This window comes from Cupressus sempervirens, chromosome 4 (genome assembly GCF_028749045.1).
Source record: "Cupressus sempervirens isolate cs-2001-9-10 chromosome 4, ASM2874904v1, whole genome shotgun sequence".
NCBI classification, from domain to species: Eukaryota; Viridiplantae; Streptophyta; class Pinopsida; order Cupressales; family Cupressaceae; genus Cupressus; species Cupressus sempervirens.
In genome coordinates, this window is record NC_143121.1 from 469,391,333 (window position 1) to 469,408,562 (window position 17,230).

General features: G+C 35.6%; 1 protein-coding gene across 3 annotated transcripts in view; it reads right to left on the minus strand.

Moving 5' to 3' along the window:
- LOC149562001 (phosphoglycerate kinase, cytosolic-like) overlaps positions 1 to 16,559 on the minus strand; it is a 271,433-nt gene extending 254,874 nt beyond the window's left edge. For 2 of the 3 annotated variants that reach the window (XM_089825543.1, XM_089825542.1), the window contains exon 1: positions 16,084 to 16,558. In XM_089825543.1, coding sequence (XP_089681669.1) covers positions 16,084 to 16,308 — 225 coding nt within the window. In that variant the 5' untranslated portion in view covers positions 16,309 to 16,558. Of the gene's footprint in view, positions 1 to 16,083 lie in introns of all 3 variants that reach the window. The other variant, XM_089825544.1, reaches the window with a different exon arrangement.
- Between the last annotated feature and the right edge of the window lie 671 nt (positions 16,560 to 17,230).

Genomic DNA, 17,230 nt, shown 5'->3' on the forward strand with positions numbered 1-17,230 from the left:
TCTATTTTATTTACAGTACAAAAGGGAGCCAGCCCTAGGTCATATGTCTAGTAGTCATCTCCTATTCATTGTCAGATTGTTGGTACCTAATGTATGTATGTGATTCTCTTTGCGTGAGTTTGACTGATAGTCCAGTGCACCATTAATGGTATATGTTTGATATATTTTCTAGTCTAGGGAAACATTCAATTGGGTATTGGTGTTTTTTTCTAATGGTACCCCTGTTGAGTTTACAAAACTCCATTAAGTCTGCTCTCCAATAAATTCCCTACCTACACCATGATCCTCTCCATATGCATGGAGAGAAGGAAGATGATGGCAGAAAACTTGATTGATTTCTGCATAAATGGGTGCCAGAGTGGTGTTTTTTGATAAAATTGGAGATTCCCACAGTCACAATGTCATTGAAGAAATTGCAAGTGCCGATCCACATAATGAGAATGTAAGCCCCAATGGTGAACATAGTAAGGAATTCATGATTGTCCTAATACCAAAATAGATATAGATTCTTCTACGGAGCATATTGAAAGATGAAATTAACAAAACTTAATTGCAGCTTCAGTATTAGAAAAAAAAATATTGTTTTGAAAAGGTCAGTTCCACATCTTAGAAGAAGATTTCTTCACTTATCGCATTTGTATTAGTGCCAACCCCTATAATTACTAAAGTTGTGATTCCATATGCTTTGGTTGGACCCAGAGGTCCTGCAGTTGAATATCATTACAATTCATGTCTACCTGATTGGTCCAAAAAATGTTACCATTGCCAGAAGCAGATTTTTTTTTTTGTTTAGAGGATTTTGTGTTGAAAATTTAAGAGAGTAACTAAGAGGGGAGGGGTGAATCAGTTACCACAAAAAAAATTCCGTGTCCCTTAGATGTCAATACAAACTTCCACTGTTCATGCAGTATTGACTAGCTCGGTTAACATTAGAATTTTATTGTCACTCGGTTAACAAAGCAATGTTTAAGACTATTAATCTGTTTTAACCTTTAGTAACTTAGTTGCAGAAACATAAAGCATAAGCAAATAACATGAACATTGATGACACCAAGATTAAATCTGGAAACCCAATTTGGGAAAAACCACCTTGCAACTAGTCACAATAATTTCACTCTTCTGAAATGAGCCCTATTAGGAGTCAGCCCTGTTAAAGGCTACAAAGCATACTGTTAAGTATGATCTAGTTAGAGGATTTAGATCACCCTGTTAAGAGTGGCCTGGTTAGAGGTCTTCAAACACTTCAATCTTGAAACGTTACCTTGTTAGAGGATTTACAAAATGACTATTAAGTCAACTCTATTAAGAGATATCTTTATTGCTACAACAGTTAGAAAGCAACAACAATTTGACCTAATTTATGAAGCAACTTTCTTTGCAAATTTAGATCTCTGTTCTAGCTTGACCTCTAGATCCTTCCTGATCAGATGTCCTTTGCAACATATCTTCCACACTTTCTTGCTCTGCCTTTTGCCTTCGCTCACAAATCCATCTTAGTTCTTATTCCACTCCTCACACTTTATCCTCACAACTTGACCTTTCTTATATATCATAACCTAGGAAAAGTCAGCTTGAATACTCTTTCAAAACATCAATAAACATCCAAATAGTTGGCCTCAATTAATCAAATATTTGACAAATGCATTTTGCTGTCACTCAGTCAATACTAGGAGGGAACGCTTGATTGACACTGTGACTCTTTTGATGCCCAACCACTTGGTCAATACTGCAAGCTTTTGATGCTCAACCACTCGGTCAATACTGCACACAGGAATCCCTTCATTAACCAACTGCCCGATTAATACTGGAAAGTCTCCTTTACCAGACTGCTTGATTAATACTAAGATATACAAGGTTAATACTACAAACTTTACATTGCTCGACTAATACTGACATTTGTGTAAACATCAATGACAATATACAATTGAAGAGTTGTTTCAAACAATCTCCCTCTTTGGTATTGATGACAACACAACATCTCAACATAAATTGATAAAACATGAGCAATAAGATAATATCCTTAGTTTCATTCTAATTCTCAATCATACTAACTCCTTTTGAGATTCTGCTTGGATTTGTCTTTGTTGCTTTCCTGTCAATACTCTACTATCGTTTTCTCCCTCTTGGTTGTACATTCCATTATTTGAATATTAAGACTCTCCCTCTTTCACTCTGATACTAAACTTTCCTTAATCTTCCATGTTGATTTTCTCCCTCTTGGCTGTACATTCCATTATCTGAATATCAAGACTCTCCCTCTCTCTCTGATATTGAACTTGGTTCACCCAGTTCTTCAAGATCTTCATCCTTTTGCTCAGGCTGGTTGTTCTCGTTGTAACTCCGGTTGCACTGCCTGTGACTCAGGTTGTACTACCTGTGACTCAGGTTGCATTGTCTGAGGCTACAACTTGGGTTGAACTATCTGTGACTCAAATGCCTGTCTATGACTCGAGCTAAACTACCAATGAATTATTTGGTTGCTAATTGGCTTCAACCTTTTGAGGTAAAGTCTCAAGTTCCTCTTCATAATACACAAACTTTCTGTAATCCTCAAGCTCTATGCTACTCTATTCTTCACTTCTTTCTGCAAACTCATCAATCTTTGCATGGGCACTTTTTATGACTTGTGAGAAATAAGATTCAAGCATTTGTCTGCCTTGCTTTTATTAGAGTACCCTAGGAATATCCCTTCATCACTTTTTGCATCAAGCTTTCGTTTCCTTACATCTTTAAGATATAACATTTGCTTCCAAATACTCTGAAATAACAAACATTGGATTTGTAGCCATACCATTTTTCTTAAGGTGTTTTGTTTGTACCTTTTCTTCAATTGAACTTGGTTCATTGTATGAACTATTGTGCTGATTGCTTCTTTCCAGTATTTTGGTGCAACATTCTTCTCTGTCATTAGTGTTCTTGCACATTCCATGATGGATCTATTTCTTCTTTCTACTATTCCATTTTGCTCTGGAGTTCTAGGTGTTGATATTTATCTTTTGATTCCTCTTTCATTGCAGAACTCATTGAATTCATATGAGATGAATTCTAATCTATCGGATCTCAGGCAATGCAGATTCTTCCCTGTTTCTTTCTCAACTCTAGCCAAGTACCATTTGAACTTTTGAAAAGCATTAGACTTATCCTTTAATAAACATTATAGTCATCATTTTGGAATAATTATCAACAAATAGAATGAAATATATATCTCCATAGTAGCTTTCCACACCTATTGGCCCACAAAGATCTATGTGAACAATTTTCAAAACTTCTTTAGAATAGTAGGACTTACTTTTGAAACTTCTTTTACTCATTTTACCAATTTGACATTGTTTGCACATGCCCATCTTAGGTTTCTTCAGATAAGGTGTGCCTCTCACTCTTTTGTTCTTGCTTATGGTGATCAGGTTATCAAAGTTAACAAGACACATTCTTTTATGCCATAGCCAACTTTCTTCTATATGAGCTAGCAAGCATGAACTTTCAATAAGATCTAGGTAAAACGAATTTCCTTTTGTCTGATTCCCAGTTCCAACTAGGTTTCCTTTTCCATCCAATAGTTTAGTTTTGTCATTCATGAATTCAACTTTGTATCCTATATTGTTCAGCTATGCTACACTAAGTAGATTATGTCTTAATCCATCAACCCAATAGGCATTCTCACATTTGATTCCATCAGTTGATGCTCTGATTCCTTTTCCTTTTACATAACATGGTTCATTGTTTCGAAATCTAACACTTCCACCATCATAGTGTTCCAAATGTTCAAATTTAGTTTTATCACCAATGATGTGATGAGAACAACAACTATCTATGATCCAAGTATCATTTTTGCGAACATGAAAGATAAGTGCAATCTTTTCATTTTTTCTCATCATCAAATTCATCTTTAACAACAATATAGACTACTTCATCTTCATCATTATCACTATCAGAATCTTTTGCAATGTAACATGATTTCTTACCTTTGCTTTTGTAGTCCTTATAGCTTTTGAAGTCTTTCTTGCCTTTGAACTTGTTGAACCTTTTGTCATCTTTATCTTCCTTGTCTGGACATTTTGTAGGAATATGACCAACTTCTTCACAAGAGAAACAAATCCATGGAATTTTACCTTTGAATTTTCCTTTCCCTTTTGCTACTCTTTTTGCTAGAAGAGCTTCAATGACTTCAAGATCTTCATCTGAATCTTCTTCTTCTTCACTGTCAACTTGTTTTCTTTTTGGGTTCCCTCCTTTTCTCCCACGGGTTAGTTTTGCTTTGAATGCAGATTCAAGATTGTTAGAAGGAGCATAGTTATCAAAGTTATCCAACTCAAGAGCAGTAAATCTTCCCACAAGAGTATCTAGGGTTAAATCGTGTGTTGAATTGCATCTCATCTCTTGAATAGCTGAAACTCTAATTGCATAAATAGAAAGAAGAGTTCTTAGTACCTTGTTCATTACTATTTCATCATCAATTTTACCTCCTGCAACTCTGATTGCACTAACACATTCTTTGATCCTTTCACTGTATTGGGCAATGTTCTCACCTTTTTTCATTTTCAATCAATCAAACTTACCTTTTAAACTATCTGCCTTGGCTCATTGCACATTTTTGTCACCTCCAAAGACTCTTTGCAGCTTTGCCCACATGTCAAATGCAATAGGACAATCTTTGACTTCATCAAATTCAAAATAGTTCAAAGAAGATGTAATATCAATCATCATAATATTGCGATCCTTCACCTCTTTTATTTGCTCCACAATCACAGGTTTGGCTGGTGACACATATTTATTCTCCAAGTAGAACACACCGACATCACTGATGCTTGATATATGTAGCTTCATCAACTCCTGCCATGCTAAAAAGTTCTCTCTGTGGAGCTTAGGGATCTCCCTTTTGTAAGACATCTTGATCTTTGGCTTAGGTCCTTAAAATCTTTTCCTACAAGCATCAACTACTCTAATACCAATTGTTGGAAATGTAAGAGAGTAACTGAAAGGGAAGTGGTGAATCACTTACCACAAAAAAAAAAATCCTTGTCCCTTAGCTGTCAATACAAACTTCCAATGTTCATGCAATGCTGACTAACTTGGTTAACATTAAAATTTTACTGTCACTCAGTTAACAAAGCAATCTTTAAGATTATTAGTCTGTTTTAACCTTTAGTAATTTAGTTGCAGAAACATAAAGCATAAGCAAATAACATGAACACAGATGACACCAAGATTTAACATGGAAATCCAATTTGGGAAAAACTACCTTGAAACTAGTCACAATAATTTTTACTCTTCTGAAGTGAGCCCTATTAGGAGCCAACCCTGTTAAAGCAATCAAAACATACTATTAAGTATGACCCTATTAGAGGATTTAGATCACCCTGTTAAGAGTGGCCTGGTTAGAGGTCTTCAAACATTTCAATCTTGAAATGTTACCTTGTTAGAGGATTTACAAAATGATTGTTCAGTCGACTGCGTTACGACATTTCTTTACTGCTACAATGGTTAGAAAGCAACAACAATTTGACCTGATTTATGAAGCAACTTTCTTTGCAGAATTTAGATCTCTGTTTTGGCTTGATCTCTGGACTAATCAAATGTTCTTTGCAACATATCTTCCACACTTTCTTGTTCTGCCTTTTGCCTTTGCTCACATATCCATCTTAATTCTTATTCCACTCCTCACACTTTATCCTCACAACTTGATCTTTCTTATATATCATAAGCTAGGAAAAGTCGACTTGAATACCCTTTCAAAACATCAATCAACATCCAAATAGTCAACCTCCATTAATCAAATATTTGACAAATGCATTTTGTTATCACTCGGTCAATACTAGGATGGAATGCTTGGTTGACAGTATGACTCCTCCGATGCCCGACCACTTGGTCAGTACGCAGTCTTTTGATGCAAGACCACTGTAATGTTCCATTGTCCAACTAGCCCTTTGAAACAAGTTTGTCCATGTGTGTACCCAGCGAATGCCCGAATCAACTCTACCAAACGTGCATGGGTCTCAGTGACCATACAGGGAAGCCTAGGTAGGTCATACAGTATCTTCTTGGGTTGATGTGGACGTCATATGTCAAAGCTGAGAAGGTCCTATCGAAACTTGAAGGCCATACGGTATGTGGGAAGGTTGAGGATATGAACATGCCGGCCATACGCAAATGGTATGAGGGTCATACTGTCTATGGAAGAGGTGTACAGTGGGCAGGTGTGTGGGCTATACAGTGGACAAGTGCAATGGTGTGTGTAGCAGCTAGGTGGCCATACGGCAAGAGGGAAGACAGTCCGTATGATGGTGAATGTAATTACCAACTTGGTCATATGATATGATTAGTAGGTCATACAGTGAGGGAGAATGAAGCACGGTGATAATTTGATAGTCATATGGATAGATAATGTTGTAGTACGGAAAGATGCTCTGCATGTTGCGGGTAGCGGATGTTTTACGGATGGAAGGTGGTTTTAGTCATGCAACCATAAACTTATAGTCTCGAATTCAACAAATAATACCCAAACAAGAATTGAACATGAATAACTTGCAGAAGCCAGAGACCAAATAGATACACACTTGTTATTGAATAGTAATAATATTTCCACATAAAAATGATGCTCCGATTTGCCAAATCTGAGCCGAGAAGTACACAACGGAATAGGGTGAGCGTTAAATCCCACCAAGATCTCTCACTTTTGAAATGGCAAACAACAAAGAATCCCAACGAAAATTCGTTGTACAATGAAATAATTCAAATCACATACCAACTACTACCTCCAAGTCGTGCTTAAATACCCATCAAGGAAAACTTTCCAGGGGTGTACAAAGATAGCCGATAGCAACACCTACGAAACAATTAAATAAAAATGGGTCCGAGATATACTAAATCAATCGAAACCACAAATACACATATTAACTTGGGCCCCATCTTAATTAAAGTAACTAATTACAGGTCCTTTTATTATATTATTTAAATTATGGGACCAATTAATTAATTAATTTAATTTAATTATTACATTCAAATTGGGGACATGACAACCACTCGGTCAATACTGCAAGCTTTTGATGCTCGACCACTCGGTCAATACTATACACAGGAATCCCTTCATTAACCAACTACTCAGTTAATACTGAGATATACAAGGTTAATACTACAAACTCTGCACTGCTTGGCTAATACTGACATTTGTGTAAACATCAGTGAAAATATACAATTGAAGAATTGTTTCCAACATTTTAGTGTCAAGAAGTTTGGAGCAGGCATGGCATCAACAATTTTGTATTTATGGAACCTATGAATAAAAGAGCAGGTGTTAGTGGTAGTAGTTGGACAAACCAAGGGACTTTGCTTCTTATTGAAATTTTAGCACATTATGGTGACAACTGGAATGAAATCGCTAAAATGTGGCTACAAAATCCAAAGCTCAGTGTTTTTTATATTTTATAAGGCTTCCAATAGAAGATCCTTTTCGGAGAACAAGGACATGCCTAACAAAATTATATTGAGCAGTCTAAAAACAATTTCCAGAATAAGAGAATTGAGGAACCATACCCATTCCCAGAGACCAATTCACTTTGAAATAGCCATAGAATGACTTTGAGAGGCCCAATACATTATAAACAGATGTGCTTGTTGCTTAATGTTGAAATGCACATAATAGCATTGTCTTTTTCTTTTTCTTCCTAAGGATAAATTTTGAAATATTGCAGATTTATTTGGAAGCTTTAGGTTAGCATTGTTGGAGAAGAAAAATGAGAAGCATTATTTTCCATTAGTATATCAGCGGAAACGTTAATGCTACCACTAAGAATGTTTAGCATAAATACGGAAGGCCTCTATGCAATAGTTTTCATTCCTAGAAAAGAGTAAAGTAAATGGAAAAAAGGGGCAAAACACAAAAATGAAGCGATGAATCACTTTATGGCAGAATGATTAAAAATAAACTCTGTAGAAGTTGAGGAGCATGGGAGGAAAAAGAAATCTCAATGATAATGATTTACATCAGATAAGATAAGATAATATTAATGTCCAACAAAAAACCACAAGGGTTAATGGGACTGAGCATACAAACAAAGGATCTACCCAAAGCAGGAACACCAAACGGTGTTAGATAAGAAACAAAACAAAACAAGACATGAAGCCAGAGAAGCCAAGGTAAGGACTAAGGATCCTTCCTAGGTACAAAGAAACCAGTCACATAAGGATATAACTGTGAACGATTCAGAGTTTTAGATTGTCGTTGAGAACCACCGGAGGAGTGTCTGTCTGGAGAGACTAATGCAGTGTCTAACTGATCTGAAATGAGTGATACTGGATGGTCTATCTTATTTTCGCCAGGGTGAAAGTAAATCAGGAGAAACAAAAGGATAATGGTAAAAGATCAAAACAAACCATATGGCAGAAATGTTAATTTTAAGGGGCAGAGTACGCAAACTGGGCGTGTAAAATGCAGTTATAGATAAAGCCAAGATGCGAAAATGATTTTGCAAATGCAACATATGGGTAAAATGTGCAGCTACAAACTTTTGTTTTTACTCTGGTCAAATGTTACACATAAGATGTAAAGACTTACAGAAAATGTCAAAAGATTAAATGTGAGAAATTAATGTATATGTGGAATTTTATTAACAAAAGGGAAATTGTTTTAAATAGCAATTGCAGATTAAATATTAGGAAAAGAATATTCATTTGTTGTACTAGCTTCATATTCTCATTTTATTTAGTATTGTTCACGGAGGTGCATGTGATGCACTAAAACAAAGGGGATGCATGAAATTTTTCAAGTTGCAGAAAGAGCAAAACAGAGAATCAAATTTGTTGAAACTGAAAGAGCAGAGAATGAGCAGATATTTTTAGAGAGAATAAGGAATATTTCAATGACAATTCAGATAAGAGATAGAGCAGAATATTTTTCGATTGAAAGAGAGGGATGAATGTCGAGATCAGATTTTGGGGGAAGGAGGATGTGTCATCAACAGCATCAATCTGGAATTCCTTTTTCTATTTATTCTCTTTCCTTTTCTGATGTAGAGGTTATAAATTTTCATTTCAAGTACATAAATAGAGTAGTGTTTATTTTTTAGTTGCAGATAGGATATGTTAGTGTAGTAGTCTATTTTTATGAGTAGATGTTAATCAGTTTGTGCAATTAAAGTGCTATTGGAATGAAGCTATCTCCAGATTTGTACACTGGGCCATATTAATTGAATGCCTTAAGGAGTTTTCAATTCAGCTTTGCAGATCTTCTGTAGTTCTATTATTTGTTCATTGACCTCCTTCAAGGAATGAGTTAAAGTTCTTTGTTCAGACAGATGTGATCTCAAGTCTTGTATTCAAATAAATACAATTTGAAAATATCAAGGGTGCTTGGAATTGTCTTTATAGTCTTTTCTGTGATAGTGAAATTTGTTCATGGGTCTCTTCTGAGGGAAGAGTTAAAAACTGAGTGAAAATTTGTAGTTTTGGATGCATAAATTGGATTTTTAAGCAGAGTTTGATAACAAGATGAATAAATTTGTGAGTGTAAGGCATTAGCATCTTGAAATCCACAAGTTTCATTTGCTCATGGAATTTCTATTATGGTTTCATGGTTGACTCTATGGCCAAGAATTTATCATTGATGCATGAAGAGCTTGACATATTTTCAGAAACAAGACAAATTATCAAAATCATTTTACTTTCTATCATAGATTTAGGCTTAGTGTAATTTTGTTCTCAGAAATTTTGAATACAAGTGGGACTATGCATGGAGTTGGTTAATTATTAATCTGAGAATTATCCACTCTTGAGTTCTATAATTTGTTGTTCAAAATAAGTTCATCATATATGCAGATCTGTGAATCAGGAATACACTCTTTAGTGGAGATCGAAGTAGAGAAGGCTAGTATAGCTTTGTTAGGTTACATTTTCTTCTCTTCAATTAGTGGATGGCATTGGATATATTGTCAACGAGAAGCGCATTTTCATCTCGCATCGCAGGTGATCTCTTTGGACCTCACTCCTTGAGTCCCCCAAGACCTTATGGCGCACACTTTTTTCCTCACAAATCCTCCCTTCCCCCCCGCCTTGGATCACAGCTAGCTGATCTCCCACACCTCCACCCTCTATGATATCCCTAGTCAGCCTTCCTTCATTGACACCCATCCCCCATTGCCACCTTTTTCCACCTTCACCAATGTCAGCAAGGCAGTTAGGTCCATGAAGTGAATAAGGAAGGATTCCAGGTAGAACTCTTCAAAAACAGCATGACAATTTTGAACTTGTTCCTCACAAATTTATTCAATAGGATGGTTTGCACAGGGTTCCCCCCTCTTGGCCATGTCATATCATCCATCCGATCCATAAGGCTGGACCAGTTTTGGATCCCAACAATTATAGGACCATCATGGTTGAGAACACTTTCCTAAATTAGGCTACAGTTTACATGCTATTTTTTCCCAAGAAATAGATCAGAGACATAATAGGCTAGAGTGCAGGCTGGATTTCGGCAAGATTTTCAGACCATGGACCACATCCTAATTCTCAGGGCTATTATTAGGAAGCACATCATCACTCCTCGAAAGTTTACTACGGAATGTTGCAAGGTAATTGATTCAGTTCCTAGGACGGCCCTCTTCCAGACTCTATGTGACGTTGGTATCTTGAAGGCTCACTTGACTGCCTGCTTGAGACTCTAAGAGATGGTGGTTGGTCGCATCAGGACCCCTCACTGGATGTTGGACTTTATTTAGAGCACCATTGGGGTGAAGCAGAGCTTCCCTCTGTCTCCCAAATTGTTTGGACTCTACATTGAAGAGTTCGAGGCATTTATTTAGGCACACTCCCTCCCAAGGGACAGTTGCTCCTTACACCAAGTCTTGATTTCTATCTTTCTTTTTGCAAACAATGTGGTCCTCTTTCCCTCATCTCTATATGGCCTGCAGAGACTCCTTAATAACCTCGCTTCTACGACTCATGGCAGCTGATAGTGAACTTGACTAAGACCAAGGTCGTGGTCTCCAATTGTCTCAAGACCTCTCACCTCCAATTCTTTTTTCAAGGCGCAAAGGTTGAGATTTCTTCTTCCTACACATATTTGGGGGTCAAGTTCTCTGGTCCTCGCTTTAGCATGAGACTGATGCTTTAGCCTCATTTCAACAAGGGTTATGGCTCTTTGGCCCTAGTTGAAGATCATTTTGATTAAACCGATTGTGCTCTATGAGTCTATCATTTCGGGTTGTCTTTATTGAGGCTAGACTGGGCCTCTATAGAGCAGAGCCAAACTGGGCCTCTATCACCCCCAATGAATAGAAATTGGCCAATACAAAAAGAAACATTCCTTGCAATTTGGGGATGGCAAAGCAGGTTTCTCTTGCCTGCAAAAACCAAAAAATATAAGGAATTTTTAAATTTTGTTTGCTTCTATAACTCTGTATGAGAACCAAAGCAATGTATGAGAATTAAATTAGCTATCTAATTTCAAATGAATGAGAATATAATATATTCAATGAGATTCACATTAAAAGCTACAATTCTTTAATTTTCTAAGGCATGCCAAATCCAAGACTCAATGCTATGCTCAAAAAGTTTCATTCTTGAGTTTAAAAATTAGAAGAATCCATATCTTATTTCTTTGTATGATTATACTTTATTTTCTTTGAAAATCGTTACCACTTGGCACTGACCATAGTTGCTACTATTGGATTGTTAAGTTTTCAGATTTTAGGGCAGAGAAGAGGTATAGTGCAACAGTGGTGAATAATTACTTGCACATTATGTTTTGGTGTGTTCCTTATTCACCACCCAACAAATATAATCTATATGAGATTAAGAGGTGCGTCTTCCAAAAGACATGACACTTCAAATGGGGCCAATTAAGCTTTCCCACTTAATTGAATTATCATATAATAAAATAATATATTTCATATTATTATTATATTGTCATTAAATATGTAGCCACTCTTGGCTTACTTTTACATATTTAATTATTTGTTGTTGATATTTACCATAAAGGCCACGAACATTAACACTCATTCTTGGATTTGAGAAGAAGATCAACTAATAAATCTCAAGTCTATAAAAGACCTCAACTTCTCTATCTTCACAATTTCAATAGATCTCAAATCTATTATATATCTCATACATCATCTCATGATGTAAAACTCATACAGATCTCAAAAGATCTCAAAGTCATCATATGCTCTTGAGTCTTAAGTATTAGTCTCTTGAGTCTGACTGACTCAACCAATATCAAATCCATGATATCAAAGGCATTGGTCGAATATCAAGTCCATGATATTCACTAGATGCTCTGAGTAATGGCTTCCCGACATCAAGTCCATAATGTCACCATGTACTCAACCTATGGATCCAAGATCCATGAGTCACAAGGACTCATTTGACATCAAATCCATGATGTCACCCATACTGGTATCCGGACATTAAGTCCACCAAGTACTAAATCCAACATCAAATCCATGATGTCACTTGCACTGGTATCCAAATATCAAATACATGATATTCACCAAGTGCTCTAAGTACTAGTAATCAGATATTAAGTCCACCAAGTACTCAATCCTTGAGTTGAGAAGACTCAACCGTGGATTGCCACTATCCACAAATCATAAGAAATATAATCACATAGATGAATTTAGCCACATATGCATACAAACAATATAGTCTATGCTATATTCACATATCAAATAAATGATCATGCAAAATATCCAAATATCGCAATTATAGACTCAACTATATGAAAGAGGTTACACTTTGCTATAACATAGCCAATGATCATAACAAACGCAACCAATAATGTAGCCTAGGCTAAATATAGTCTTGGCTAAATACATAGCCCATAAAAATATATATAAAAGAAATGCTTATACATATGAATCTTCAAAGGAGGAGTTTATAATGCAAAACTAGGTGAAAGTAGGCCCATATATAAACTCCCTCTGAAGTATAGGTTTAGCTACTTTTGGTAGGACTCCCTCTCAATGTGTACATTGTAAAGTCCCCTCCCGTTATCTAGCCAAAGTTTAGGGATAACTTCTCAAGGGGTTACGAGTCATTATCAAACCATGAGAATTTTCTATTTATGTGACTTAGTCTAGATTTATCTCCGAATTTATGGTTTAACCAATTTTAATTCTTTAACTCATACTCAAAAATGAATATAATGTAATATCCCTATTCACATTCAATCTTAAAAAAATATATATTCTGCTATGTTTAGAATGCACCTAGAAATGTTTGAATGCTCTTGAAAATGATTCCCTTTGACATTTGGCAGCTTCCTCTGTGCACTTTGATATCAATCCTCATTTTCTTGCAAGAACATTCTCGGAGGAAGAGATCAAGGGACATAGCTCTTATGTATAGAAATACAATAAATACAAAAGAGGTTTATTACATTAGGAATACAATACTTAGAATGTTAATGTTATTAATTTAATAACAAACATATGTAATTTCTTTCTATATATATATATATATATATATATATATATATATATATATATATATATAAGAGAATTCTTCATTTTACATGTATTCAATAATTCTCCATCTTATATACATAAATGTAATAAATCAAAATATGAACTAATCTCATTATGTCTTACTTTGAGTATGCTCCCCAATCTTAATAAGATATTAATAAATAATTGTTCATACCTTCTACAAAAAATTCACAAGCAAACATGGAACCTGTAACTCCAACTGTTAATTGAATTTCAGCAGGTGATCACCATTCAATTCTGATAACTCTGATTGCAATCTTTGCGGGCCTTCTCTAACATTGTTCAATAGACAATGACAGTCAGTGTTCCAACGCTAACTTCCAAAATGAAGTTTGCAGGCACCAATTCATGATCACAGCCCCCAAATGTGACTGCAGACTTTCGAACTAATAAACATGGGCCACAAGAAATTCAAATGCAGGCTTGTAGCATGCAACCACAGAATTCCAGTTTTAACACAAACCCCCTATCAATAATCACAGGCCCTTATTGATGGTCATTGGGCATGTAGCAAGTCACTAACATCAAATCACAGGCCTAGGGATTTGCTCAAAGGTCTTGTAGAAAGTGACGCAAGCCCTCCATGATCACCCACAACCTTTCCTAAGGCAAAAACGGCGATGTCTACGTCAATTTCTGTCTTGAGAGGTGACAGAAACCCTTATGAATGCACTGTGAATTCTCCAAACCAAATGCAGGTACAATTAGATCACAGCAGATTAAGTTTTGGAATCATGTGCGCAATGGAATCAAAGACGTTGCCTTTCACGAGCCTTCCCAGTTTTTATTTGACGCTTCCTTTCAAAAGTTTAATATATCAAATAGTATGTCCGTGCGGCATCCTTCACTATGTTGCATATGGTTCTACAAAGACTCCACTATTTAATTGTAAACTCTGCTAGGATTAATCATGTAGAATCATCATATATTGATGAATTTGTAAGTGTCAACTCTTATTGAAAGACTTTTATCGATTACAGAATTATCATGAATTTGTTCGCTTCATCCGTGCTCATCTCTGACTCATTTCATTTCAGAAAATAAAAAATAAAAATGCTTAAGGATCCCAATCCAGATTGAAGATTAGTGTTATTTGATTCTGCCCATGAATTTGAATAGATCTACCTTCAAGCGGTTAAGCTTCCCACGAAGGAACGAAGCTTTGATACCATGTTAAGTTTTCAGATTTTAGGGTAGAGAAGAGGTATAGTGCAACAATGGTGAATAATTACTTGCAAATTATGTTTCAATATGTTCCTTATTCACCACCCAACACATATAATATATATGAGATGAAGAGGTGCATCTTCCAAAAAACATGACACTTCAAATGGGGCCAATTAAGCTTTCCCACTTAATTGAATTATCATATGATAAAATAATATATTTCATATTATTATTATTATATTGTCATTAAATATGTAGCCACTCTTGGCTTATTTTTGCATATATAATTATTTGTTGTTGATCTTTGCCATGAAGGCCGCAAACATTAACATGGATGATCCACATCTGCTAGAGCGTGATAATGACTTAGATGGTTCTAAGTCACTAGATATTGATAGCCCAAATGAGGCTTAGTTTCATAGACTACTGTTTTTGATGTTTAAGACTGCAGTTATAATGCTTTACTGAAATTTATTATGCTGTCATACTACAGTTCTCATAATTTATTTACATATTGATATTGCTGTTATCAGCTAGTGACATATTGCACATTCTTTCCGCATACAAACATATATATTCTGCTGTCCCTGTATATCACCATTACCTGCCACCCCTATTTCTGTCCCTCTAGAAAACATCCTGGAAATGCATCCCATGTTCCCCCATCCCCATCTTCATCCCCAAAATGCCATGGAACATAGGATTTTTAAGTTAGTATCTCATTCCCATACCCTTGTAGATGATGGTGTATCTTCTTTGGGTTGTGATATGAGTTTTGTGTCCACTCACCATCATTAGGGGCAATTGTCTATTTGACATGCACATGCTCTTCTCACCTCGGTTCAGTTAAAATCAAATATAAACAAACAAACAAAAAATTGGTTAAAAATCAAAACAAATTATCCGCTTTTTTATTATTCGGTTTGTCTTTTAAATTCCGTATGTAACAGCACTGACAAAAAATGGAGAAAAACAAATGCAAATTATTCAACAATCCTCTCATATGTTCATCATAGTGAATTTGTCAGGCAATGAGGTTGAGATTTCTTCTGTCATCATGCTTGGTGCATTGGCAGTGTGTGCTTCGAGTGCAATTGCATTATATCATAACATCTTGAGTCATAGTCATGCAATGTGATTTATTGATGCTACAATTGTATCGAGAAAAATATGTCCATCTGTCCTTTGACCACAATGTCTTGTGCAAAAATATTGGGTCATTGAAATTTCACATAGTATATTTTAGAGTTACAATTTTGTATCACAATCTTTGTTGAGTTAAGTTGAGCTTAAAATAGAAAGAATTCAACCAAATATTAACTATTGATTCAAAGTGATATAACAATTTCAATCCATAATATTGAATCTATAGAGCTTTGGAAAAAAATTAACAATTTTTAAGTCAACATTCTTGGTAGTCTGGATAACATTGGCATACCTGGCTTGCCGTGGAGGAAGGTGTACTAATCTTCAAATTATTTGAATGATATCTTCTTTTAAATAAATGTGGGAATAGCGTAGTGGGGCTTGACACATTTTGCAATGCCACGAATTTCTGCAATGAGGAAGCTAGAATACAAATTGTATGTTTTGAAAGATGGGATTGATTAGTTAAAAGAGATGGGTTACAGGAACAAATGGCGGAACAGTAGCTCGGCTCCATTAACGCCGAAGTAATACCGTGCTCACAATGTTATGAATACCTGATCCTTATGCCCCAGCTGATGTTTGAATGACTCACTATCTCGCCTGGCTTATTCATTAATGACGGGCCTTTTGAGAAGCAATGTCTCTGCAAATCACTCTTTTAACAAATGAAAGCACAAGATACAAATCTAATGATTAAAGATATTATGGTATTTTTAAAGTGTCACCAGAAACATACCGGTATCCACCATTTATCAAATAGAAAGAAAAAGTATATATGTTTTAACTGTAAAATACAAAATATGAGTTTTATAAAATTGTTTGACACCTTCTGACGGGAAACGGGGTTCAAAGCACGAGCAACAAAACTGTGGTAGAGGTAACAAGTCGGCCCTACCATCCTATCTCCTTACTTTGTCTCTTTGGAATTTTTTCTTATAATAATATTTCTTACTTCTTTAAATCGGCATTTTTAAATCTCAAAATCAAACTCGAATATGGGGGTTGTAACAAGGCATTTCAAACTTCTAATCTAAGGTTGAAGACAAGCTGAAGTGTGGGGTTAGACACAAACTAGGGTTTTGGATTTCTTGGGTCTCTAGCTCCTCTACATTCCCCTAATATCATGCAGAGCATTGTAAATTTGGGGTAAGTCATTCTATAACAAGGGCTCAAGGGTTTTAAAATGACTACAGTTTGGGTCAAAGCCTTCAACAACTGTAGTTTAGTTCAAAATGGGAACCTATCTTATAAGAAGCTCAACAAGGGAAAACATCCAACATAAACACTAAGTTTATTTTTGTGAATGAAAAACATCATTTTGGGATCCTAAAATGGAGAGAAGCCTAGAAGAAGAAACAATTGTAGAAAAAAAAGAAGCTCACAATGATTCTTCCTAGGGCAATTAAAAACCTATCTTTAGGTTTCTCAAAAAATCC